We start from the raw sequence: 27,698 nt of genomic DNA on the forward strand, positions 1-27,698 counted from the left end.
ATACAGTATTACTTTCGATCGTATGGTGGCAGTGGGAGAGGGTGAAAATGAATTTTCTTTACGTTTTGAGGTGTGACGAGTACGAGCATACTATTCACTTAAATTGGGGGGTTTCTATAGGTAAGTGTGTATATATATATATAGGTCTATGTACAAAAGATAAAAATTTGTGGCTTGAAAACCCCCATAACTATTTGATCAATTTCATTGAAATCTAGATATGCTGTAGTATTGTATCTACAGTTGTACAAGTGAAAATTTGATGAAGATGTGTGTCGTTTTTTAACGTACGCTCAATTAAAGAAAAAAAAATTTTCCAAGAAAAATTTGATGTTATGTTGACTGTGTAGTAGTATTTTTCATACGCGTTTAAGTAATGAGTCACACTGGTAGGCGAGTTTGACAGTAACTATTTTCTACGGATGAAAGTTCATTTTTTTGTAAAATTTTACATAAGAATGAGTTGATACAATTTTAAAAAGGAAAAAAAATAACGAAAAGTCGATCCTTTCTGCAAAAACTGCGTTAGAATTTTTTTTCAACTAAAATGTTAAATGAGTCCTATAAAATAATAGTAAAAATTATGGCATTATAAAATGTTCAGTATATTTAAATAAAAAGTTTGAATTACCTTTTAAAGTAAATTTTACATGAAATAACTGCGACAGATTAATTGGAAATATATATTACAAAATTTAATCGATAGATATTGAATTAAGGAATAGCCTAAAACAAATGCGGAATCACTGATGGTATGACAAGGCTTTATAGAAATCGACGTATGATTCCATCATTTAATACATATATATTAGGACGCTAACCGTATTTGGAATGAGAGTGAAACCGAAATAATCGGCCAACAATAAGTGCATAATACGCATTATTTCCTTGAATAGACTATGGATAAAGATAAATCTATTACAAAACCAACTTTCACACGCCGACAAGCCAACATGTATCAGCAGTTTTTCTTTATTTATATTTTTTTTTTTAGATGCAGTTCTGTTAACAGATGCTGTCATCAGTTATAAAACCGTGTCGACATGTAGGAAAGAGATAATAATTAATTGCAAATATAATTGGTAAGTCATAAATTATATATGCATACGTGTGCTTACGCTGATTAATTCTTTACTATTTTTGGCACAAAACATACGCGTCTGCATACGTGAGGGCACACACTGACACACACGCGTACATGTACGCGCACACACACATATGTTTGCATTTGCCTGAAGTCATATTTCTATTTAATTGAAAACTATAATTTAATAAGTATATGAATGAAATATATTTTGTATTTCATATACTTATAATAATAAGATATAATTTATAATTACTTCAAAACAATTTTTTTAAACATTTCGTAGTAGAAATCTATTTAAATTTGAAAAAATTATATAGGTATTTATTTTACAAAATAAAAAAAATCAGCGTCTATGGGTAAAGAAGTAAAGTTTGAAATGTAAAACGAAATGTGGTTTAACCGATAACAAACTATATCTCAAATCTATTTGAGCTCAATATCTATATTGGCTCAAATCTATTTGTGGTTAACATTCTACTCTGCAGCTCACTAATAAAAAAATTCACCGACGGTTTACGTCAAAATAATTGTTTAAATTAGTAAAAATCTTTAATACAAATACCTGCTTTCTTCAATATTTTATTTTACATTAATTTAAAATTAAGATTAACTTTTCTTAAAATAAAATTTAAACGTCAATCTCCGTGGCGGAGTGACAGAGTCTCTGCCTTTCATTCGGAGATTCTGGGATCGAGTCTTGTTAAGGCAAGGGATTTTTTTACACGTTACCAAAAATTTATTATCACCCATCGGCAGCTTTTATAGGATGCTAGCCAGAATAATCGTAATGTAGGATTTAATTACTGTTGGCAATTTCTCCTTTACAAAGATATAAAGCATTATAGGTCGCATTATGTCAAATTAAGATAACACCCTGGTTTAGTTATTTCATTATTTACGAGTGTGGTCATAGATATATGATATTTTTTTACTTAACTAATTGGACGAGACTTTAGTTATCCGCACAGATCACAGATCTTTAATCTGTACAAAGGTCGATAAAACGTGGTAGAGATGAGCAAAATATGACCGGAGTATATATTTCTTTATGCTTTTAAACAAAAATTGTTTTATAAGACATTCATCACACTTTGTTTCCTAAATCGACTACTATCAATCCCTGTAACTCTCACACACACACTCTCTCTCTCTCTCTCTCTCTCTCTCTCTCTCTCTCTCTCTCTCTCTCTCTCTCTCTCTCTTTCTTTCTCACTCTCACTCTCTCTAATTACAACGAGATCAGCTCATTAGTGATTCCTTGGTGAATTGATTACAACCACTAAAATGGATGGTTATAAGTACGCAATTATGTGGTCTTACAACTCCAAAATTAGGATTTACAAGTTGTTTTATACACGAACCTAAAATCTCTTTGGCCTTAAAGCCAAATACCAAAGATTATGAAAGATTAGTTGTATCTTACAACTTTTAAAACTGATAATTTTTTGTAGATAATTGTTTTGATAATTTTTTCGTAATTCCGCAATTCCTTACTGACCACTAAAGAATAATAACTAAGCGATTATTGGAGACAGATTAACATAACATTGCTAACAATTAATATATTAATAGTTCAGCTGTCTTTTTTTATGATAAAACAATAAACTTATGAATTCATTTTCACCAATAAAAATAATCTACTTTTTCATGGAGAAAACAGATATGTTTATTTTTTTACAGATGTAAATAGAGTGGTTTAATTCGCGTCTTCATCTTTCATCCAAAAGCTGCCGAGTTCGAATCCCGGTCAAACTTACACGTTAAAAACATACCCATACATAAACATTTAAGTTAATGAACAAAAAAAAAATTAAATCACAAAAAGTAAAGAGTTAGCATCACGTTTATAAAGATAAAGATGCGGTTGTATTCATCTAAAATGCAGAATGCTTTAACATTAATTGTGTTTTAACATTATTGTGAGCTAAAATGCTTTATGATTAATTGTGTTATATGATATGTTTTAACCCTTTTTCCTTATTGTTTATTTAGTAAAAAAAAATTTATTTAGTATTGTTTATTAAAAATTTTAAATTTTGATTCGTGGAGTACATTTATGAAAATTTGAAAAATATATTGTAATTTTATTCAAAGGCAAAAATCTAAAATATATAGCTCTTTTCTTCAATATTTTATTTTACTCTAATTTTAAATTAAAAGTAATTATTTTTCCAAAAGTATGTTTATATTAATTTCAGACTTTGATCTCCGTGGAGGAGGGGTAACATTTCTGCCTTTTATCTGGAGGTTTGGAAGCTTTTATAAGATGTTAGGAGGAATAAATTAAATATAATTGTTACTGTATTACTGTTGGGCTTTCCTCCTTCCAAATTCATTATGAAATTCAACTCATCTATTCACTGTTCGAATAGAACGGATTGTAAACATTTAATAGTATTAAAAAGTATTTTTTTTTTTTTTTAGGTTAATATCGTACAAAAATCTACAATCTTTATTGTATATTAAACAAGATTTTTTATTCACAAAGTTGCCATAAAAAATAAAACTGTTAAAGAATAAATTCATGCAATAAAGCTTTGTAAAATAATTTGTAATACAGTATGTAGAACTTTTTTTCCTGTTTAGCTTCCTGGAATCACCGTTAGATATTACTTTAGAGGATGAATGAATGAGGATGATAATAAGTATGAGTGTAAATAAAGTGTAGTCTTGTACAGTCTCAGGTCGATCATTTCTGAGATGTGTGGTTAATTGAAACCCAACCCACCAAAGAACACCGGTATCCACGATTTAGTATTCAAATCCGTATAAAATTAACTGCGTCTTTACTAGGATTTGAACGTTGGAACTCTAGACTTCGAAATTGACTTCGATTTGCGAGACGCGTTTACCACTAGACCAACCCGGTGGGTTAGTATTTAGAACTGTTAATAATTAATTTTACGTCAAAAAAGTACACATTTTATAAGCAAACGTTTTATTTATACTAAAATATATATATATATATATATATATATATTTATACTAAAATATATATATATATATATATATATATATATATATATTAATAATCTAATAATATATAATTAAGTTAATCTATAGTTAAGTTAAATTAAACGTCTTAAACAATTTTTTTCGTAACCGAAACGATTATAGGCTATGTATGTCATATGAAAAATGAAATATGAAGCCTGCATAATCTACATTACAAATTTATTACATAAGAAAGATGCATTTCTGTCACTTTCCTTTTCAATAGACAGCAGAGTTTAATTCAACAGGACCACCTCTTTTCCACCAAAGAGGAAGCCCGCTTCACAGACTACTACTATCTGATCAGAGCTACTTTCACTTGCATTGAGAGCCTCTTCAGTATTTGCTGTCCTTCAGCAGTCCATATAAATTTAAACGAATATTTTTTCTTGACTTAAATAGTAATTTATAATACCATCTAACATTACAAATACATTATTACTTCTTTCTAAAATTATATAGTTATAACATATCAGAAATAATTTATTTATGGACAAAGAAATGCATTAATAAAACTGCATGTAAATGGGTGTTTCATCCGCTAGGCATAAGTACTCAATAAATATGAGTTAGCAAACTTACTGATTAAAAATTCATTCTATACATTTAGGTGAAAATAAACGAGAAATATAATAATGTTGATGTAATATTTAATTAAAATATAATTACTTTAAAGGTAGTTGAAATATAAGAGTAGTAAATTGTTTTATAAAATCATAAAGAAAATATCTACAAGATTTATAATAGTTCTTCAAGTTTAATTTTGTTTATTTAATCAACTTCGGGAACTCTTTCGTAAGATTTAAAATTTAATCTATAGAAATAATTTTATACATCGATAATTAGACTCTTAAAACGTCACAATCTTTTTATAAAAAAAAAACATAAATGTTCGTTTTTCCAAAATTATCTGACTGGCGTTCTAATAAAAATTTTCGTTCCTATTTCGAAAAAAAAAAGTTATGCAAATTTTTTTTAAAAATTAAACCTAAAAATATCGAATGAATATTGCTGTTGATTAGTGAGAGATTCTTTTATGACTTCTCAGACTATCAACAAAAAATGGAAACATTTAAATTTGGTAATTTTTTTGGAGACATCTAGTCAGTAATTAAGAGTGATAGATAAAGAGTTTCAGTTTAAATACAACAGAAAACATAAAAATTTTAAACATGTCGAATCTTATTAACAACAAAACCGACGAAAACTTAGAAGAAAATGTTACAAAAAAAGAAAACAGATGTGTCTAGCAGGTACAATAATTTTAGATCTACGAAAAACAAGTTGGCAACACTGATTTTTTCATCACGATTTGTTTAAATACTACTCATTGTTGTCAGTTAATTGAGGAAATGTGTTAAATAACCTTTCCCTGATCAATCGTGTTTGTTATATTACGTCGGATTCTTATCGTAAAAATTTCAGAAAACTGTTAAGTGTAATTTTGTATTCATTTTACAGTGCATAAAAATCAAGTCTGTTAAAAAAAGTGAAATTCTGTTTAGTTTTGTTTTGAAAAATGCCGCCATCTTTACTAATGCCAAATATGCCGACATGATTTTCATCTATGGATTTTGCAATGGAATATCGACATAGGTATCCTGGTCGTGTTGTACCAAATCGTAAAGTATTTATTAGAATTTTTAATAATCTTCGTGAGAATGGTACACTTCCCAGCGCTCATATTTCATCTGAACGACAAACAAATCATGCTGATGAAGGTGAAAACATTCTGCAGATGGTTCAACGTAGTCCGGCAACGAGCGGACTAATTGCTACTAGCGGACACGATTAATTGCAACACGGCTCAATATTTCACAAAGTAGAATATGGAGGACATTAAAAAATAATGGATTGCATCCTTTTCATATTCAGAAAGTGCAACATCTCCTGCAGCAGGCTGCAGTTTTGTCAATGGGTTAATAGGAATCAACATTTAATTCCATTTATACTATTTTCGGATGAAGCTACTTTCACTCTTAACGGAATAAACAATACATGGAATGCGCATCGGTGGTCTGAAGAAAACCCACATGCTACAGTGGAAAAAATTTCCAGCAACGATTTTCAGTGAATGTTTGGTGTGGTATCATAGATGACCAATTAATTGGTCCTTTCATACTACAACATCGTTTCACAGGGAGAAAATATCTGGAATTTTAACGTAATGAATTTATTATGTTGCTGGAAAATATCCCCTTAGCAAAACGAATTGAAATGTATTACCAACTTGACGGAGCTCCTACACATTTCAGTAATGAAGTAAGGCAATGTCTTGATGAAAAGTTTGCTGGTAAATGGATAGGACGTGGAGAGCCAGTTAATTGGCCACTGAGATCCCCAGACCTCACTCCGTTGGATTATTGTTTGTGGGGATGGTTGAAAAATGAGGTTTACAAGCAAAAAGTAGACACACGCAATGAACTGATTGCTCGCATTCTCAACGCTGCAGCTATAATCAAGGAACGCAAAGATACCGCAACAGACTGGCAACACAAAATCTAGTACAACGCGTTGAAAAGTGCATTGAACACAACAGTGTCATTTTTGAAAGTTATTAAACCACATGAAATACTACTTGTAAGCAGCATTTTATCAGTATCATAAAAAACAGTAAGTATTATTTCTTCCTCCACTTATTTTTTACTGTACATAACGAAAATGTTTTTGCAATCTGTTAAAAATTTATCTATTTTGTTGTTAATAAAAGTCGACATATTTAAAATTTTATTGGTTTTCTGTTGACATTATTTACATCAATCTTCTTATAATTAAATTCTCTAGAATTTAAGTTTAAAAAATGTATGATTTATTGCTAATTTAACAACGTTATTGTATGTCAAACGTAAAAAAGTGTGTTTTTGACCCTATTTTTGGCGTTTTACATGGGATCTCTTAGAAACTAAGAGAGATACAGTTCTGAGACATATTGTTTTCGATTTACCAGCTCAAAAACCATAAGAAACAATTGAATTTGCCCATTAATTGACCTTCCCAGAATTTCAGAAAGCCTTAATTGACCCGGAGGAACTGAAACTCGGGCGAAATCTTTCACCCTGTATAACTCGCTAACGAAGCGTTTTCGGACATATGTTTATATGAACCTTTTTCTTATTTCTAGCCTCAAGAATGAGTTGTCAAAGTATTGCCCATCCTTCTGCTGAATCACCACAAACACACGCGCGCGCGCGCGCACGCACACACACATGCGCACGCACACACACACACAATATCCCGGGAGTATTCTGCTAAACTTCATAGGCGTCTCTCTGTCATTAAAATAATGAAAAACGTTCACATAAACATGGGTCCAAAAACGTTTTGTTAATGAATTATGGCTAATGAAAGATTTCGTCCCGATTTCTACTCCTCCGCTAAAATGAAGCCCTTCTAAAATCTGAGAATGTAAATTAGGTGGCGAATTCAGTTTTTTCTTATGGGTTTTGACCTGAAAATTTAAAAAATTGGTCCTACAACTAACACCATTATTTTCTACGAAATAGGGTATAATAAACAAAAAAAAAAATTGAGTTGAAAAACACAGTTTTTTACTAACTTTAGCGTAAAATAAACCTTTTTTTTAATTACTCGTATTTATAACAAATAAAATTTATTGGTTAGATTGATGGAGAATTTAATTCTGAGAAATTGATGTAAATTATCTACCAACATCCCATAACAGCAATTTAAAAACATCCCATAACAGCACGTGAAAAAGTAACAGAAAAATTGCGTTAATACGTATTTGTCTGACTGCAGTATTATGATATTGCTTAATTATTAATGCCTTATTTTCTCACTAGGGGCGCTGTAATGCTGTAAAATATTAGTAGTCTGGGTTTAATCTTCCAGAGAACAAAGCTCTGCAAAGAAACTTTTCAAACATTATGGAGGTTTCAGAATCGTGCTTTAGTGTGCTGTATTTGTTGCTGAAAGTTAATTTACGGTATAAAATTTTATTTAATTTGTGAAATATGCATTACTTATAATTTATGTGTATTTAATTAGTTCATTACCACTTTTTTTTAAAGCTATTGATAATAATAAGCAAGTGATTTGTTCTGTAGTAAAAGAAATATGTATAAGTTTACAAATCAGGAATATGCTGACTTTCAATTAATGTATGGTTTTTGTAAAGGCAATGTTACACACAAGCCGTTGAAAAATAACGTCGGAGATTTCCCAATCGAAACATTCCTAACCGGTAAGTATTTGCAGATACTCACCGGCACCTTAGAAAAAGTGGAACATTTAATGTAACATCTTAACAGAAAACAAATGTGTATGAGCAGATTTTACGTTATAATACAGCGAAGTCCAACTACTAGTACTCGTAGATTATCTGCATGTTCGGGGATTCCGCGCAAAAGTATATGGAGAACAAGGTGATTACAATTTGCGGTTGAATTATTGTCAATGGTTATTACAAAACTACGTGCTTCCATCATTAATATTATTTACAAATGAGGCAACATTTACACGAGATGGTATAAACAATACGTGGAACAAAAATTCTTGTAAACATGCCAATCATCGTGAAACCATTGAACTAATTTCCAGCACCGTTTTTCATTAAATGTCTGGTGTGAGGTAATAGATAATATCTTATCGGACCTCATATCTTCAACGGTAGACTCACAGGTAATGGTTACCTGAACTTTCTTCAAAATGAGCTGTCAGTACTTTGAGGATGTTCTATTTAGTACAAGAACTGATATGTATTTGGAACTCAATGGCGCACCGGCTCACTTTTATTGTCCTGTTATTCAATATCTAAATGAAATATTTCCTAACCGCTGGATTGGTCGAGATGGACCTCAACTATAGCCTGCTAGATAACGTGATAGAATCCCTCAGATTTATTTTTGTGGAGACATGTGAAAACACTAGTGTTTTTACAAAAATCAGGAAATGCAAATGAACTTTTACAAAGAATCACCTGGGCCATTGATATGTATTTTCCATATTGGTATGTATTGTTCTGCATTCAGTATTTTTTCATTATTATATATTTTCTATTACCTTTGTTTACATCAATTTTCACAGAATTAAATTCTCTATCAATTTAACCAATAAGTTTTATTTGTTTATTAACAATATAACAAAGTTATTTTACTCCAAAGCTAAAATTCTGTGTCAACTAAATTTATTTGTTCATTACACCCTATTTGTAAGAAATAATGGTGATACAGTTCCGGGGACCATTTTGTAAAATTTTTCAGTTCAAAAACCATATGAAACCACTAAATTCACCACTTAATTTACCTTCCCAGAATTTTTGTACAGCTTCATTTCAGGGAAAGAACAAAAATCGGGGCGAAATCTTTCATTAACCATAAATCGCTAACGAAGCGCTTTCGGATCCACGTTTACGTGATTTTTTTATTCATTATTTTAATGAGAAAAATACGCCTATAAAGTTTAACAGACTACTCCCGGGACATCCTGTGGGTGAGTGCGCACGCGCGCGTGTGTGTAATAAAATTGTTGTGTTTATGAGATGTTTGAAATGTTGATTCTATGCTGCTAAAGAGCGGTTTTGAATGTTTAATGTGTCTTTAAAACTTCATACCACTAGACAAATATCAAATAAAATTGTGCAATCAGAACGGTTTTAATTTATTTCAGACATTATGTATTTTAGTTGCTGTTCTGAATGCTATATTATATCCAGATTTGTTAAAGTTTTTAGCTATATCTCTGAGTTATCGTTTATTTTATTTTATCTGTACTTATTTTTTATAGTAATGTGTCTAGACGTAGTAAGCTATGTCAGTTTTGATGTGTTAACTATTTCATAGTGTTAAATTCTTTTATCAGGTCACATGTATAGTTTGACAGTCTGTTGATCATACTTCTAAAAGCATATATTTGATATGAGTTTGAAATGTTATGAATGAGAGTGTTGGGTGTATCATAAACCTCCTACACGTGGTGCACCCTGGGTATCGCTAATTGGCTTACTGTTTAGCTCATGATGGAAGCTCTCAATGGAAATCAATCCAGATGTAAAACAGCTCTTCATTCAGATGTCCAGGAAGAGGCTACTTTGAAATCTAGTTCGTTAAAGGTATTACAGTAGAATACTGAAGAAATGTCATAATCTAAGAAAACAAAAGTTCATAACATCCTAATGAAAGAAGATAAAGACATATTCATTATCATGTAAGCTAACCTCACAGCTGACAGTCTTATATAATTTTAACAATTACCAGATCTTACCTCATCCCTAAGATACAACAGGTTGCTAGTGGTATTTTAGTCAGAGTTAGAAGGAATATGGTTAATAAATTTTCTGTCAAAGTCATGAATGAGCCTGACTCATCTGAAGTTGTGAGAATTGAGGTTTGGGTTCAGAGCCTACATTTTACCATTATATGCACATATAGTGCATATAATCCACTGAAAAATGAGCTGAATGCTGATTTTTTCAACATATCATCCAGGAGAATGCTAGTAGAAGGAGATTTTAAAGCTCACTTTACTGATGTGGAGTACAATGATGTAACTAGAATAGGGAAAAAGTGTATGGCCGTAATAGCATTGAATTGATGTACAAAGCGTCTGTACCATCTTATCTTCAATATAATAGTACTGCTATAAATCCAGATATCACCATGCCATCTGCTGATGTATTCCCATATATAGATACGAAAGTGATTAGTGGGGCTGGCTGTGGGTATTGCATGATTATAACAGCCATAAAGAAACCCAAGCAAGCCTATAAACAACATAGAGATGTAAAGTGTTATTGGAATTTTAGAATGTCTAACTGCAAGGATTACAAAAATAAACTAGAGAAAGAGATCTTGTACTTAATGATTTCAATTTTAAAGAAACATCTTCTAATGAAAACACAACAAACATTTTTTAAATTTTATTACAATTGCTAAACGTCAAATCCAAAGGAAGAGTATATAATTACACATGATTTTTGACAAATGATCTGGAAAAACTAAATCAGTGAGGGAGGATACACAAAAGTGAGCAGAATGTACTAAGAATCAAGATGATGTAAGGAAATGGATGTCAAAAGCAGCCGCTATGAAAAAAGAAGTGTTATACACTAAGAGAGATTGTTTTCTAACTTTTTAATATTTAAAAATATTAAGTATTTAATATTTCTTAAAATATGTAATATTTCTTAGAAATCACAATCCAGTATAGTGTATAGATTTATTAAAGTGATGAATAATCAACAGCCTCATAGGCAGCCTCTTAATTGAGGTCAAAAACTTTCTGTGAAGATTTGGAGTTAGCAAATGCTTTTAACAATTTCTTTTTGGCTTCTCTCCCAACAACTAGAGACACCAAAATAAAAAAATTAGTTTAGAAGGTTACTGAGATCTTCTAAAATGCCAGTTTCACTTTGTATGAATTAGAGTGGGCCTTGAGTACCTTAAAAAATAGGATAACTGCTGGTTGTGACAAAATAACCACAGAATTTCTAACACATCTTGGCCCTGTTGCTTAAGAGACAATAATTTGTCTTTTCCATCAAATCTGAAATGAAGGAATACCAGCTTCATAGAGAAATACAATTATTATACCTATTCTAAGAGTATGAAATCTCCAGATTCTCTTCCACACTATTGCCCAATTTCTCTGACTAGTATAATGGCTAAACTTATGGAACGAATGGTTAACAGGCTTACTTACTTCTTAGAATCCAGTAAACATCATCTGAAAGAAGCGAGCTGGTTTTTGTAAATATTGTTCTACCATTCAGAAGCTGCTCTGTCAAGTCAAGAGTTTATAGATGCGATGGATAGAAGGGAAACTGTAATGGTGGTGATTTTTTATTTTAAAAGTGCTTAGATTCTGTGAAGAGACTGAAGCTATTGAACAAGTTGCATTTGCTTGAGGTTAAGGGGAAGATACTATGATGGATTTGTCTTTTTATTAATCAGCACTTTGGTGCTACCAGGGTCAATAGGATGACTTCAAGATACAAGTAGCAGAGTGTTGGAGTACCACAAGGAGCTGTGCTAAGCCTGACTCTGTTCAATATAATGATAAATGACTTCCACGAGAATTTAAAAACATAGAAGGTATAAAAACCTTTCTTGCCAAAAGCAAAGATGAATAAATTATCCTCAAATGTAAATGATGCAATGCAAGCATTATTTAACTGGGCTGCCAAAAATATTATGACCTTAAGCCTAAGGAAAGTGATAACCCAAAAAATTTGGGTATGTACCTCAACAGAAAGATGACGTGGAAGAATCATATCCAACAGGTCGCCAGCAAAGTAACAGATAAGTTATATATTCTCAAATGCTTATTTGGTAAGAAGTAGGGTAGCTCACCTTTGGTTATAAAGGACATGTTTAAAATTCATATAAAACCAGTGATGCTGTATGGTAGCGAAAACCTTACAAATACTGACAAATATGGACTAGAACTAGTTCAGAATCAGGTGATGTGGCTCATTACAGGAACAATTCTTATTCCAGCTTTACTGATCACTACTAAAAACTCTTCTATACATTCTGAGGTGCAACAACTGGCTGTATTACAATATGGAACACCAAAGCAAGACCTTACCCCATTGTCTGGCTGAAAATTTCCAAGGAATATTTGGAAACTATGTACCCTCCAAAAATGAATGACTATGAATGTACAGTAATGAATCATGTCTTGAAAAGAAAGTACTGCCGCCAGTTTAATAGAACTGTGAGTTCTTCTCTTTTTACCATTCAATATTGGAAAATAACATTCAAACTTTGATAGGGATGTTGCTGGGCCCTACCAACAACAACATTGCCTCCAACAACAGTACAAATATGTGAATACACGCCTTTGGTAAGGTTCTCTTTCTTTGCGACTCGAAAGCTGCTACTCTAGCTATCCCAACTTTCTAACATCCAACATCATTAAAGATCTTAGATACACAGACCTTGATTAAACATCTACAAGTTTCAGGAAAGGAGGTGGTTTTTCAGTGGATTCCATCCCATGTGAAATATAGAAATGAATAGAATATAGAAATGAACAAATCCGATCTCTTGACAAATAAAGGCGCATAAATATTGCTTCAGCAGCCATTTTAGCAAAGTTCTTTATAAACAACAGATTCAGAGTTTCTACTCAACAGTACCTCCTGTCATGTAGTAAAAATAAAAGATTGTCTTTGCTGGTAGAGGATGATGCTGTTATACCTGTCAGTCCTAGAAATGAGAGTGTGTGGCCATGTTCAGAATAACAACTAGCCATGACTGTCTTGCTGCCCGTCTGCACCAAATAAATATATATCCTACATCTAGATGTGTCATTTGTAAGGTGTAAAACAGTGTTATATACTGGAAACATGTAGTGAATTGGAAAGATTTATTGGGGAACACAGAAATTATTGAATTTACATCAGAATTAGAGCATTTGTAATAAATAAATGAATGAGAGTGTCTGTCATTGCAATATACTATACTATATTTTTTAAAAATGCTTTCGTTGGATGTTTTTCTTGAGGCAATGAGATTAATAAAACTTTTCTGTTTACTGTAGTCGTGTTGGGAAGTAAGTTTAATTTGTGGTGCATTTGGCAGCTTTTTCAAATAAACAAAATATCGCTGTAACTTTTTTATTAAGTAAAATATCGAATTCTTTTAAACTTGCAGCTATTCTTTGGATAAGAGCCTAAAACTTAACAAAACAAAGTCTTTTAATTTCACCAACCATTGGTGAGAGTACTGGCAAGGGATGACCAAATCAAAACAAAAATATCGCTAAAACTTAAGTAAAATATCGAATTCGTTTGGATAAGTTCCTGCTATTCTTTGGATAAGGGCCTGAAACGTATCTAAGTAAATTTTTTTTTATCACCAACCATTGGCCCAGGGGGTTGAAAAAATGAAGTTTCGAATATATAAAAGAATCATGCCCACGTTAATAAAAATATTTTCTAATCGGTTTAAACTGGCCGTTAGTCCTGTAAATATTACCTAAAATCTTTGTCGGAAACAATTTTGGATACGACCAACCCTTACGGCAAGGGATGACAAAAATGTTGCTGGAACTTTAAAAAGGTGGGGCTTGTTGTATGCTAAACGCGTGAAACTTTTTCCACAACTTTTAAATTTGAACTTTTGAACTTTTTTTAAATTTGAAGTTTTTCTTAACTTTAAGATGAAAATCTTTTTCATCCCCTACTTAGCACCGGTTAAAAATCTACCTACGCCTTTCGGCGTGCCGAAAAGGATTTTTTTATATACTTTCATGTTGCTTGGGTACAATGACACAATGCTACAAATGTAAGTGTTCCAGCATATTATTTTGGAAATACGCTTCTCATCGGTGAATGTATTTAGTTGAAAAGTTTTCACTTGGATGTTGGAAACAGAAGAACCCACAAGAAAGCCATCAGATCGTAAGTTATATTTGATCTGGATTGTAAATTAATTTTGTTTTGTAATAATTATTTGACTTTTGAGATGTTATCTTGTGGTAGTTACTTTACTGTGGGGTAATTTTTTGATCAAGAATGGAGAATTATCTGTTTTACAGGGATATTGGTGTGTTCATTTGATATATCTAATGATGGAACGCTAAGTTGTAGAGTGTGTTGATGTATTTTATTTGTTTATGAGATCTTAGTTTTTTTTATATGTGACATTGTATTCTACATTCTGGAATACCAAAAGCTTTCGTTCATTTAAATTATTATTTTCTTTAATAAAAAAAAAGGATCTGTTTTTAATGCTTGTAAATACGTAAAAAGGAAATCCTTCTAGAACTATTAAATTATTTCTTCTGTAACGTTGTTACAGTTAATGATGTTTTGTAACGACTCTCTTCTTAAATTAGTTAGAAAGTACGTTTAGTGTATAATCAAAAAATACAACTAATTAATGTTAGTGTAAAAGAACTCTTTTATTAGTTAAGACTAAGTTTGAAAATTAAAGGATTTTTTTTTACCTGGCCTGAATGAAATTATTTAATCAGGACATAGATCTTTGTTGAGAATTACGCGTTCATAATGACGAGGCCGGAAGTGATGAAACAAGAGAATAAATTTCTTAATGCGTTACAAGCCTATAATATTTCAGTATTACTTCTTAGAATTTAACTCAGAAGGCATATTATTAGTGAAAACATCAGAAGAAAAATAATTAAATAAATTACGCATTAACTAAATTAAAATATTAATGAATAAATTTGAGTAAGATTTTTTTTTTTAATTTTAATAAATTACAGTATTGATTTATCTCCTATTCTACGGTATTTCTTTTTTTTTTTAAGTTAAATTAGATTATTATGGCGAAAATATTTATTATTACTGTATAGTTTTAAATATAATCAATTCTATTATCTGAATTTTTCGCTATATATTTAACTAAAAAAATTTTATACTCACCAATCTATATGCAGATTCCACTTTAAAACTACGAGATCTAAGGAACCTAAGAAGATATGCATCATCCATTCTAATTGGAGTAACATCACCTCTTTCTGTCAAAAGAGAAATTTTACTTTAAAAAAATTAAATAAAAAAATCTAAATCCTTAAACAACATTAAATAAAACAAAACAAAAACTTTCCATCAACTATATAACGAAATAAAACGTCATTAAAATAAGAAAAAGATACTTATGTCCGGACCTATTAATTAAAATGTATATTTAACAAAAACTTCAAAATTAAAAATTGATAAACCATTCGTACTATTCACTAGCTGTTTTAATTAATTATCTTTTACTTCTAATTTGGTGAGCACGTAGTGCTATTTTTTTTTATCACTCCAGAAGTCATAATTTACATTATTAATTTAAAAAATTTGTAAAATCTAGTTTTAACACATCTCGTATATTTTTACGAGATGTAACACATCTACATATATTTTTAAGAGCTAATTTGCTGGAGCTCTTTTAATATTATGTTAAATGCAATGATCAGTGCTACCTCCGATGAGGAGAAACATCATCAACACGTTTGACTTAGCTCAAGACAGTAGTAGACGACTGGTTTGTAGCGGACTAGTATGGTGAAAACTTCATAGAGAAAATCTTTATACTTTCAACTTGCAAAAATTTACTACCTAGAGATCTTGTATTGATATTAAATTTCTGTCATTTCCTTAAAATTAACCTACATAAAAGCAAGTTTTATTTTGTTTACGATCGAGTAATTTATTTTCAGAAAATACTAATTCACAAATAATTATCAATGGAGATTTGAAAATTCACTTGAAGTAAGTTCACGCTAGTATGGTGTGATGTTATTAACGATATAATTATTGGACTATTCATTTTTTTTGTTTGTCTTACGAGAAATGAGTCGGTTCGTTTGAATCTCTTGTAAAATAATTTACTAACTCTTTTATTAGGTTTCTTCAAACAAAATTTCCAATTTTTTATTTAGCTGTGAATTTTTAAATATAAATTATGTAAACAGAATACGGTGGAACAATTAGTCAAAGTCACCTGATCTAGCGTTACTAGACTACTGATACCTGTGCGGTCATAGAAAAACCTTGGTAATCAATAAGAACAAAAAATTAATAAAAAGAGAAGACGGTGAGAATTTACGACACCGCTGAAGTTATACCAAACAGCCACAATACTTGGAATTTTACATCGAATGGAGATTATGTAAACAAGAGGACATTTTAACAACGTAATTGCAATTTTTTTACTATATTTTTTAAATTCAAATTTTATTTATTAATTTTAAAAGATATTTTTTGACTGTAATATGTGCTCAATGTATTTTATTCACCTATAAGCTAACAGTTTATTTACATACGGCATACAAAATTTTCAGATCCGCTATTCCAACTTAAGAATTTAAAAAATTTTCAAGTTAATCTTTAAGTTCAATTAAAATATGAAACAAGAATTCTTTTTGGTAATTATTTGGTTGAGGTGCTTCACCCCGAAATCACAAAAAAAAAAATCATACGTTGTAAAATCTTTTGAAATATATTTTTTGATGGAAATGAAGAGTCGGAAAAGTAGATATTTGAATATTGCTACATTCGATAATGCAGATTCTTATCTCCGGATAATGTAGAATTCTTTCTTATTCACTTCACTCCTTTATTATTATCACGTATTCATTGCATTACAGTTTTGTCTGCTATTCTCACACGGGGTCTAAGTTTTCTGAGTTTCTTTATAGAATTTACAGTGTTCAGTAAGTAATTAGAGTGAACTACATTGAATGAAAAAAAAAATTTGCTGGACCTGAAATATATATGTAAAAATTGTGAATTTACATTTATTACACTTACTGAATTCTCTCAATCGGTTGATAATGTGACACAAATTTTTTACAATCATGTCATTTTGCCGAAACACAGATAATTTCCATCGTGTAATAACGAAATTAAGCTGAATGAAGATCGACACACTTTCCGTTGTAGAAAACGCCTTCGTGTAAGAAATATGAAAGTAAACAGTGTAACGCAGCCATTTCGCAATACGCCGATACATGGTTAGCCACCGCTAAGTTAGAATTACCTGTTATTTTAAGTTTCCCCATAATATAGTGTATAATAAAGCCACCTCGGCAAGATATGTTATGCAGTGAGCTAAATTTATCGTCTAGTGCCATGGTAGATTGGAGCAATTATTTTCGGGAAAATTGTTTTGAATATTTGTGTACTAATTCGAAAAAGGTTGGAGGAGTAGGCAAAGTTGTAGAAATCGATGAAGCCAACATCGGTAAACGAAAATATAAGCAGAATTATAAATGGAAATTGGATATTTGGTGGAATACAACGAGACACAAAAAATAAGTTTTCATGGTTCCAGTACCGACACGTAATAAGGAAACTTTGCTCCGCATTATAAAGGATTATGTGCACCCAGGAACTACAATTATTAATGACTGTTGGAAGTCTTATAATTGTTTACAAATAGGAGGCTTCCAGCACTTAACTGTGAATCATACATTCAATTTTATAGATCCGGATACTGGGACACATACGCAGACAATGGAGGGAAGTAAGAAGCAATGTGACGCGTTATGGAAATTCCAAACACCATTTCTACGGACATATGGCCGAATTTTTATTTAAAATGAAGTAATGTGTTTATAAAACACGATTTCACCATTTATGGCGAATTATAAGTGGGATACACATTGATTCGGCAAATCGCGTGTGTGATGATTCTGCAGAAGTATCATCGCAATCTGATTCAGATTAACAATTTCTAATTTATTTTCATTTTTATATCTTTAAATATAATGTTTCATTATGATATAATTTTTTTTTCGTTTTTCATTGTGTTATGTGTTATTTGTATCACTATGTAAATTTTTACTAATTTTCTATTTTCCGACACCCAAAATACACCATTAAATGAATAAATATTAATTTTGAATGAATTTGATATTTTTTTGTGATTTCGGGGTGAGGCACCTCAACTAAATAATTACCGTCTTTTTTTTAAGGAACATACAATCAAAAATCCTTTGTTTAAACTGGTCTTTTTTAAATACTTCACTCTGTGTTTATATTACATAATATTATTTATTTTTCTAATCTGAACGTTGTAATCTGTTAATAAGCAATCTCCTATAGATCCACTGGTATGAGGATGAAATGTATGACATGTAAATGAAGTGTAGTTTTGTTGCACAGTTCTGAGACGTGTGGTTAATTGAACCCCAACCACCAAAGTACACCAGTATTCACTCTCTATTATTCAAATTCATACAAAAGTAACTAACTAACTTCTGCTAGAATTTGAACCTCAGAATCTTCTTTAGCTGTTAAACAACTAATTTTCAAAAAAAGTTGATCCCGCAAGACCAGCCTGGTAGACTATTTTTTATATGAAAAATACTTCTATAATTCTTTTTTTTTCATAAAAGTCTAATAACTTTCTTAGATAAATTTTCTCAGAACTATCTTCTTTAGAGATCTTTTTTAATGTTTTATTTGTCTATTAGCAATTCCAAGTAAATTTCTTCTATCAAGCCAAAAAAAAAAAATGTTTTTGACTCTTTACAACAATTTTTTTTCCAAATTATTGGAGATTCAGCTCTTATGTACTTTTTTTTTAATCTTTCAGGGCAACAAAAATATAAAACCATCAATTTTATCTAATAATTTGTGAACCAAAACTTGTCTTGTTTCTACAGAACTGCATCCGAGCAACTTTGTGGTCATCTGTAATGTGTTGAACCACGGTTAGTTTATATGGCTTCAAGTGCATTCGTCTGAACGTATCCTATAACTTAACACTTCAGATTTAAAACAGTTATTTGAAAAGTAGGAAATTATTTTTGTTTGCTTGGAATTCATATTTATTTTCTACAACTACGTGTAATTACACACAGTTAAAGTTCTTTGGTGGCAAGAGTAAACCGTATACCTACTAGGAGGCTTACTATAGTACTCTCTACGATTTGCAGTTGCCGAGTGCCAATTGTGAAAACCAAAACACACAGAGACTACGTTCCACACCAGTAAATGTATTCATTTTTAACGACACTGGTGACAGCGCTGATGGCCGAATTTGGTACTAATGAAGTAGGTGAGTCAAGACTTGATGTGTTTTGCTAAGAAATGAGACCTCAACCGAATCTATTAGTTATCTAAATAAATTGTTATATGCTTTTAAATTTGTGGAGTTCTTTTTTTAATTCACCTGTTATAATAATAAGACTATACTGCCAAATGTGATCTTCGTGTGTGCAACTACAATTATAAATATTGTTTTAGTTGAGTAAATTACATTCACCGTTAAACAATAAATTAATTTACTACATTTGTTAGAAATTACAAAATACAAACTTAATTATTACAAGGATTATTATTAAGTATAATTTAATTGCTACCATATATCATATCTCGCAATTCTTGTAGGGTTTGAAGCGTTGTTTCCGGAGTTTCTCCCAACTTTTCTCTTGCATATTGTTTTACTTCTTCTGGTACTGTCACCAAATCTAAGTTGGCTTCAACATCGCCCACTTCATCTTTTACCACACTTGGCATCTCACCCTGAAAATAAAAAAAAAATATTTATTACTCTCATCAGAAATTTTTATAAATTAGTTTTATTAGACAATGACTTTTAAAACAAATATTTTCTTTTAAAACGAATGTTTACTTTCCGTAACGTAAAACTCAAAATAAAGTAACCAAAAGAATTATAAACAGAACAGAATATGATCAGGAAATTTATTTTCGAACTACAGGAATTTTATAGGCCTCGGTGATGAAATTTAACAATGGAAAAAATTTGACATGAAGGAAACAATCTGACTTCACGTTCCATCTTGAATTTTGAATTGTATTTAACAACAACATCCATTCCATCTATGAGTGGAACTTATGTAAAAAATCAGTGTACCTATTGTTCCTAGTATTAACCTAACTTTAAAAAAAAAAAATTATTTACAAAATTATTGAAATCTCCAATTCTTTATTTTCAGTTCTGACCGGGAATGAATTGCATCGGATGACAAATGTTCCATATATTTGAAACGGTTGTAGCTATTTACTAATCTAATCTTGCACTGGGCCGTTTTGTTCTCATAAGTCTCAAACATTAGTAAAATGAAAATATTTGTTAAACGGTTATTAAAATAAATTGGAAAAACATTAAGCTCAAAAGATTTTTACAAGAATGTTAGCTAAAATCCAGAACTAATATGGATGGTCATTTCGATTAAAAAAAAAATTCATCAGCACACAACGAAATAAATTATATACTTCCCCAAAACAAAAAAAAAACAGTTCTTACAAAACACTGTAAAACAAGTGTATTGTGATTATGAATAATAAGTACTGTTTGTTTGTTGTGTATTTTTGTCTTGTTTGATGAATTCATTACAGAAGCTTACACCAAAAATGCTTGTACGTGGCAATATAGAAATTACGAATGAAAAATGCCATGCCTGACCGTGATTTGAACTTGAGACTTCCGGATGAAAAGCCGATACACTACCACTTTCCATGGAGATCGGTGGAGTCGTATTTATTCTATAGTTCCATTTATTTTTATTTTTTCATTTATTAATTAAATTTATTTATTTTATACTTTTTCTTCAGTCTACTGATGATAAGTATTAAACAATCGAATTGGCCCATCTACTTTTAAATTTTAAATTACTTTTGTAAGCAGCTTTTGAGGGTGATCTTACAGGTTAAATGCATTATAATATTTGTAATTTACATACTGGTCTACAAAGTTGTATCATTTTAAATTGACATAATTGGCACATATAAAAAGAAAAAAAACAAGTATTAGAAAATTATCAAAGAACACAAGCTAAAAACTTATATTAAAATTATAAATATAGAAACAAATGTCTCGGCTTCATAATTTTCAGCTTTACCTAAAAACAAACATTTTTTATTTCAATTCAAAAAAAGCAGTTACTTGTGTAATTTATTTTAAATACTAGTAAATATTTTTTACAAATGAAATGTTTTTAATTTTTTTTTTTCAAAAAAAAGAGTAATTCGCCTTAATTAAAAGCTTTACAGTAATTTTTGAGGATAATTACAGTTAGTATTCATAGAGAAAGTTAAAAAATATTGAGAGAGGAGAGAGTTTTTACTGAAATAAAAAATCAGTGCCAGAATAAAAAAGTAGTTACTAGGCCTGATTAAAAAGAATAAGAAGATTAAAGGAATAAAATAAAAGTTTTTATTTTTATTTTTTTTATTTTTATAAAATTTTAACGAAAGTTTGAATGTTACTAAACAGTTAGGCGTAACATACATTCCACTTTTCCAGTTGTTAAAATAATATACAACGTAATCACCGTTGAAAAAGGTTTTACTTATTTAAATAAAAGGTTCTCACACATTCTCTGAAATGGGTTCGTGCAAAATATATTAAACTTTTTTCTTTCATATTTATATATTTTTCTCCAATGTTCACAATAATTTTCAGCTGATGTCATTAATATAATTGTATTAAAAACTAATTATTATGTTAATTCAATAAAACATTATTTATGGTTTGACTTTATCTATAGTTAAGATAAAAACTTCAACTATCGCTACCGACGAAATGATTCTATTTAGTGCAATTTTTCATTAAAAAAACTTTATTTTAATAATAATAAAAGTTGTAAAACTGTAATATTAATCACAACTTGTACATCAGAAACACATAGGCCTACTACAGATTATAATTAAAAATTATCATAATTGTGAAAACTTTTTTTTCAACTTATGATTACCGTAAGAATTTACATAAATATTTGCTACAATATTTAATTAAAATAAAAACACAATTGAAAAATGAGTTAACAAGCAACACAATAAATTACTAAATTTATCTAATTTAGATTTTATTTAATTACTAATTTTTATCGGCTGTTTTGTGATATATGTTACACATGAAAAATGGTATGGACACCTAACATGAGTTAATCTTGAAAATAGGATAAGTATTTCCAAGAATTACAAGAATCTCATCCTGTGTTTACTAAAGAAAGTTAGTATCCTATTGCATTTTTTACTAAGCTGAGTATATAGTGTTCATCAGCGCACCACAAGCATAAAGATCCTGTTGATTCCCAGTCTACTTAGTGATATATTCACTCTGTTCGCTGCTGGGAGTCGCTATATAATCAACATCATTACTCTTAGGAAAGTAACTCTGACTAGTGCCTTTTGTACCTCATATGCTTTACGTGTGTCATAACAGCAATAAAGACAGGAGGATTTAAATAGTCTATAACATCAAATTAATGTACCCCTTTTTGAAGGAAATAATGTATGATATATTGTCTCCAATTAGTAATACTATGTGTATTACATTACGCAAAGCATAATTAAAGTCATCTCTCTATGATCTAGATTAACCATGACTACATGACCATTAATTTTACGATAACGAAGACGCATAATTCTGTTATAAAAAAGTTTATCTGGGTAATACACAAAATGTGATATGTCATATGTAAGTTGGTGATGATTGCTTCTGGAAGAGAAGAAAAACTGGACTTTTAACAAAAAAATTGATCTAATAAACTTATTTTGTCCTTTCTAGGCTTTTAATAGGAACAATTTAATAATATATTGTAATAAAGTGAATTAAATTTTTTTGGATTATTTTATTTTTTATTTATTTTATAAGCAAAGTGTAAAACCTGACTAATTACATATGTTTTTTAATTTCTGTATAAAAATTAATTTTTTTTGTAGAATTCATGTTTATATAATATGAGAAGTTGTATTTTAATAAAGATTTACAAGTGACTAAAGCACTAACAAGAAGTGAGATCTGGTGATATATTAAATATTTACTGGTTATTAATGTTTTGTTATGAAATTATTAGGAACACCATATATGTAGTTGAAAAGCAAAAATTGCAAGTATAAATGTTGATATCTTTCAAGTAATTAGTAATGATGACATTCATTATTGTAATTAAATTACATTAACATCACTAATTCGTTATGAAAACAGTTAAAATAATTTTAAATTATTTAACAGTCATTATTGACGAATTTTCTAATAAATAATTAATTTTCCTTAAGCTCATTAAGGAAATTATTATACAAAAATTGTGGTTTTAATTTTTTAGTAATGAAGTTTGCTTTTCTTGGAACTAAGATGATTTTTTTTAAGCCAATCCAGTCTAGGAACTTAAGATTCATACTTTTAACAATTTAACGTATTGTACATTATTAATATCCGTATAATGAAAACAGAATCGCTTATGAACCACTAACCGGATCATTTGGTTGGGTTAATTACACAAGTATAATTGGACATAGAGCTACATGATAATGTACAATCTCAAAATTGTAAATTAAAAGAGAATAACACCATTTAATGAATAAAATTACAATAAATAAAAATCAATAAAAAATGTATCAAAAAATGATTAATAATTGTCTTCCAGAAAGCATTATTAATTTAATTTTACTAACTAAAATATGCATTTAAATATCTCAGAGGTGATCGAAGGGAGACTGAAAGCCGTGTTCCGTTCACTTGCTTGGTTTTCTGCATATTGTATTAGTTAAGTATTTCATCATTATTAAACAAATGTCTGTTTTTTATTACTGCAGGTTATCTCCTATTAAAAAAAGGCTCAATTATACTGGTTCAAATTAGAGGTTTCGACTATGGAAATTTTCCTTGTGAAACTATACCAACTAAATAATAGCTTACTAATATTAATTAGCAGCTATTACAAATAATATGCGAACCGAAATCATACATTGTAACTTTTGTTGCAGTTTTGTATATGCATATACTTACGCGTGCGGTTGCGTTAATAAAATAGGCGGAAGATTTTTCTGAAATAAAATAGTTTATTAAGGACACATTAAATAAAACCAAGTATTTATACAGTTGTCTCCTTTAAAATTTGTATCTTTCCTGATTTTGGAAGTACTTCCATTATTTATTATGTGCAAATAAAAAAAGTTGCGTATTTAATTTTTACGTAAATATTATGTAAATGTTTCCAATATTGAATAATATGTAACATTTTTATATAATTGATGTAGAAAAAGTTTACTCTGAGTCCAGCAGATAACTTGTATTCTAAATTACGTATTTTTGTATTAAGTGCCTAAGAATTAATATAGAGTTTTACACTAATAAAAATCATGTATATTTTAGACAGAAACAATATCATATTCAGAGCTAAGAGGCTTATAAAATTGCATCAGGCAAAACAAAAAACATAAAAAACCTATCAAATGATTTATACAGTGTTACACGCTGATTGTAGGCTCTGAATAATTATGAAATAAATGAAAATAAAGCGAATACAAGTACCCTATATTCGCAATAGAATTTTAATATAAAAAAAAGTTTTTTAAAGTTATCTATAATAAAGCTTTCATAATTACTTTTTTCTGAAAAAAAGATCTAGGACAGAGGGCAATATATTAGGATAAAAAATCTTTTTTGTTAGCGAATTTAAATTTTAAGAATAGTGAAAACAATGACTATTACTATTGTTCGTTTCATAAGTAAATACTATAGTAATAAAATCGATTTAATGTTAGTGTATCGATGAAGACACAATCTAGTATTATAATTATGAAAGGATATTATATATCCTTGTATAAAGTAAAGATATTGTGAAAGTGATAGGGTGTTAAAAAGGTTAAGTTAAGTTACAGATTGTCAATTATAAAATTTATATTATTTAGATAATTTTAACAGCAGTACCGTTAAACTCATAGTGAGCGGAGTTTGGTAAAAATTGAATTATTTATTGTTTAAGAATTAAAAAAAAGTAAGTTTTGGGATATCGGTAATTATCCCAAAACTTATTTTATTCAAACGCAATACAACCGTACTTACAAGTTAATCATTGTTGTGATTTAATTCTCTACGACGAGGACTGTAAACTTTGTTAGCACACGTAAATGTTTAGTTATGCTAATTATCAAAGTATTTCTTCGAATAAGTAATTGAGCTGGGAATTGAGAAACTTTTCGAACGTAACCCTAGCCTTTCCTCAAAATGAGCGTTTCCAATCCTCAGAGTCCTGTTTTCTGCTTTTACATTTTCTATTTCTAACTTTTTTACCTTTTCTTGTACATCTTTACAGAGTTTTAAAATATTAAAACTACTGAACATTTTTATTTAAACAAGTGTCATTTTTCTATAGACAGCAAACATGAAAAGTGCTACGTTAAGTTTCCATATGCATCTGGTAAAGTATAGAACTTTTTCGCAACTATGCTGTAGGAGATGTGATATCACGTTACAAGAAAACTCGTGGATTTGATGTTTTGCACCAACTGTTTCTGACGCTTTTGAATAACTAGCTGAAAATACAGCAAGAAACAATTATACTAGTCCTACAACGTGGACAAACGTTACTACAGAAAATTGCAAAAAACAATTATAATATTTGCGTTAGATTAAGACAAATAATTTTCGATAGACAACATTAGTAATTTTTTTTATTTTTATTCTACGATTTACTAAAGATAAATTAAGTAATGAACGTCTAAAAAAACCTGTAGCATCTTCTTCACCGTCGACGTTCATTAACAGCAAAACGTTCAACAACGTCAAATGCAGCATAATTCATATAATTAATATTATTAATAAGCATTAATATTATTAATTACTATTTTAAGCATTAATATTATTAATGCTTATAAATTGCAAATCTCTTTTTAAAAGGTTCAATATCTTCAAAAAGAAAATCGTTTTCAGTCCTAGAAAAGGTAACATGTTAAAAAGAACCCTACAATTTTAAAAAGAATAATATATATTATGATTTCTATTTTAAGTACTAAGATAAATGTGGTGTTTACCTAGTAATTTAAGTAATTAGACAACTTGGAGTGTTTAGCTGAGTATGGTGTTTTATTTGTGGATTTTGAATATTTGTTTACATACCATTTTAAAGCCACCGGGATCACCGTTAGATATTGCTTCAGAGGATGAGATGAAATGACAATTTTGTCGCATGTGAAAATGCCTGTCCGGGATTCGAACCCGGGACCTCCGGATGAAAGGCCGAGACGCTACCACTCACGCCACGGAGGCCGGCTGTTTATATATCATTAATTAATAATTAATGTTTTTTTAAGTTTGTTAACAGCAAACCCATTCTAAAACAAATAACTCAGTACATTCAACTCAACGCACTGGTACATAATAATACGTAGTATATATTAACACGAATAAATATATACATGTATAATTGCAATAAATATTTAATATGGCATTAAAATGAAATAAATATCTATTTTGTTAAATCATCAAACGTTATTCCAGTATAGATAATGAAGCTGTTCCATGGTTTTATTGCAAATATAAAAAGTGTATTATTATTTATTTATTGTACAACTTAAAAAATGGAGAGATTCTCAATTCATTGCATGCGCGCGAGCGTGTGAACCATACTCTTCACCTAATTAATTGATTATTTTTCATTTCATAGAGAAAGTTCCAAGTGTTTTCCACGTAACTTAAGTAAAAAATCTTTTTAATGGAGAATTAATATGTCGTCATGACCATATTTTTATTCTCTTCTAGTTTCTTTCCAAAAACTGCTTAATTGTTTTAGGGTAACGATATAAGATACACCGTAATGCCATTCTGATATTCAACGTACTTTCATCAATATTCAAAAATTAATAGGAAAATTTATGGTAAAAAAAAAATATTATTTACATATTTGCCCAGCCTAAAAGTCTTAGCTTATATTTAGTAATTATTATTGTACAAGAGAAAAAAATAATATTTGGCTATTATTTATATTTTATACTAGCAGACCCGGCAATGCTTCGCTATTGCTAGATTTGAGTATATATATGTATAGACTAAATTAACACAATAGAAAGTTTAATAAAACATTAACAAAATGAACATTACGGAACTTCATAAAGTTTAACATTTCCCTTTTACCCTTTCTCCCTTTTCCGCTTTTCCCCTTTCCCCTTTTCCTTTTTCCTTTTTTCTGTTTTACCCATTTTCCTTTTACCCGTTTTCATTTTTACCATATTCACTTTCCCTTTTCATTTTCCCTCTTTCTCTTTCCGTCCCCCTTTTTCCACCCTTTCCATATCATATCAGATAGCGTTGTTTTTCCAAAAAGCTTGTTTTTACATGTCACACACAGGTGTGACATCTTAAGATTTTTAACAAACGATCATTTACATTTTTATTTATGTAGATATCAATAAGTAAAATATTTAAAAAATATTTTTGTACTATTT

At 29.7% G+C, this 27,698-nt stretch overlaps 1 protein-coding gene across 1 annotated transcript in view; it reads right to left on the reverse strand.

Annotated features, from left to right (window-relative positions):
- LOC142320517 (alpha-tocopherol transfer protein-like) overlaps positions 1–27,698 on the reverse strand; it is a 141,057-nt gene that overhangs the window by 56,930 nt on the left and 56,429 nt on the right. The window contains exons 2-3 of the mRNA XM_075358392.1: positions 19,868–20,030; positions 15,435–15,529 (exon numbers count right to left, since the gene is read on the reverse strand). Coding sequence (XP_075214507.1) covers positions 15,435–15,529; positions 19,868–20,024 — 252 coding nt within the window. The 5' untranslated portion in view covers positions 20,025–20,030. The remainder of the gene's footprint in view (positions 1–15,434; positions 15,530–19,867; positions 20,031–27,698) is intronic.

This window comes from Lycorma delicatula, chromosome 2 (genome assembly GCF_047948215.1).
Source record: "Lycorma delicatula isolate Av1 chromosome 2, ASM4794821v1, whole genome shotgun sequence".
NCBI lineage: Eukaryota > Metazoa > Arthropoda > Insecta > Hemiptera > Fulgoridae > Lycorma > Lycorma delicatula.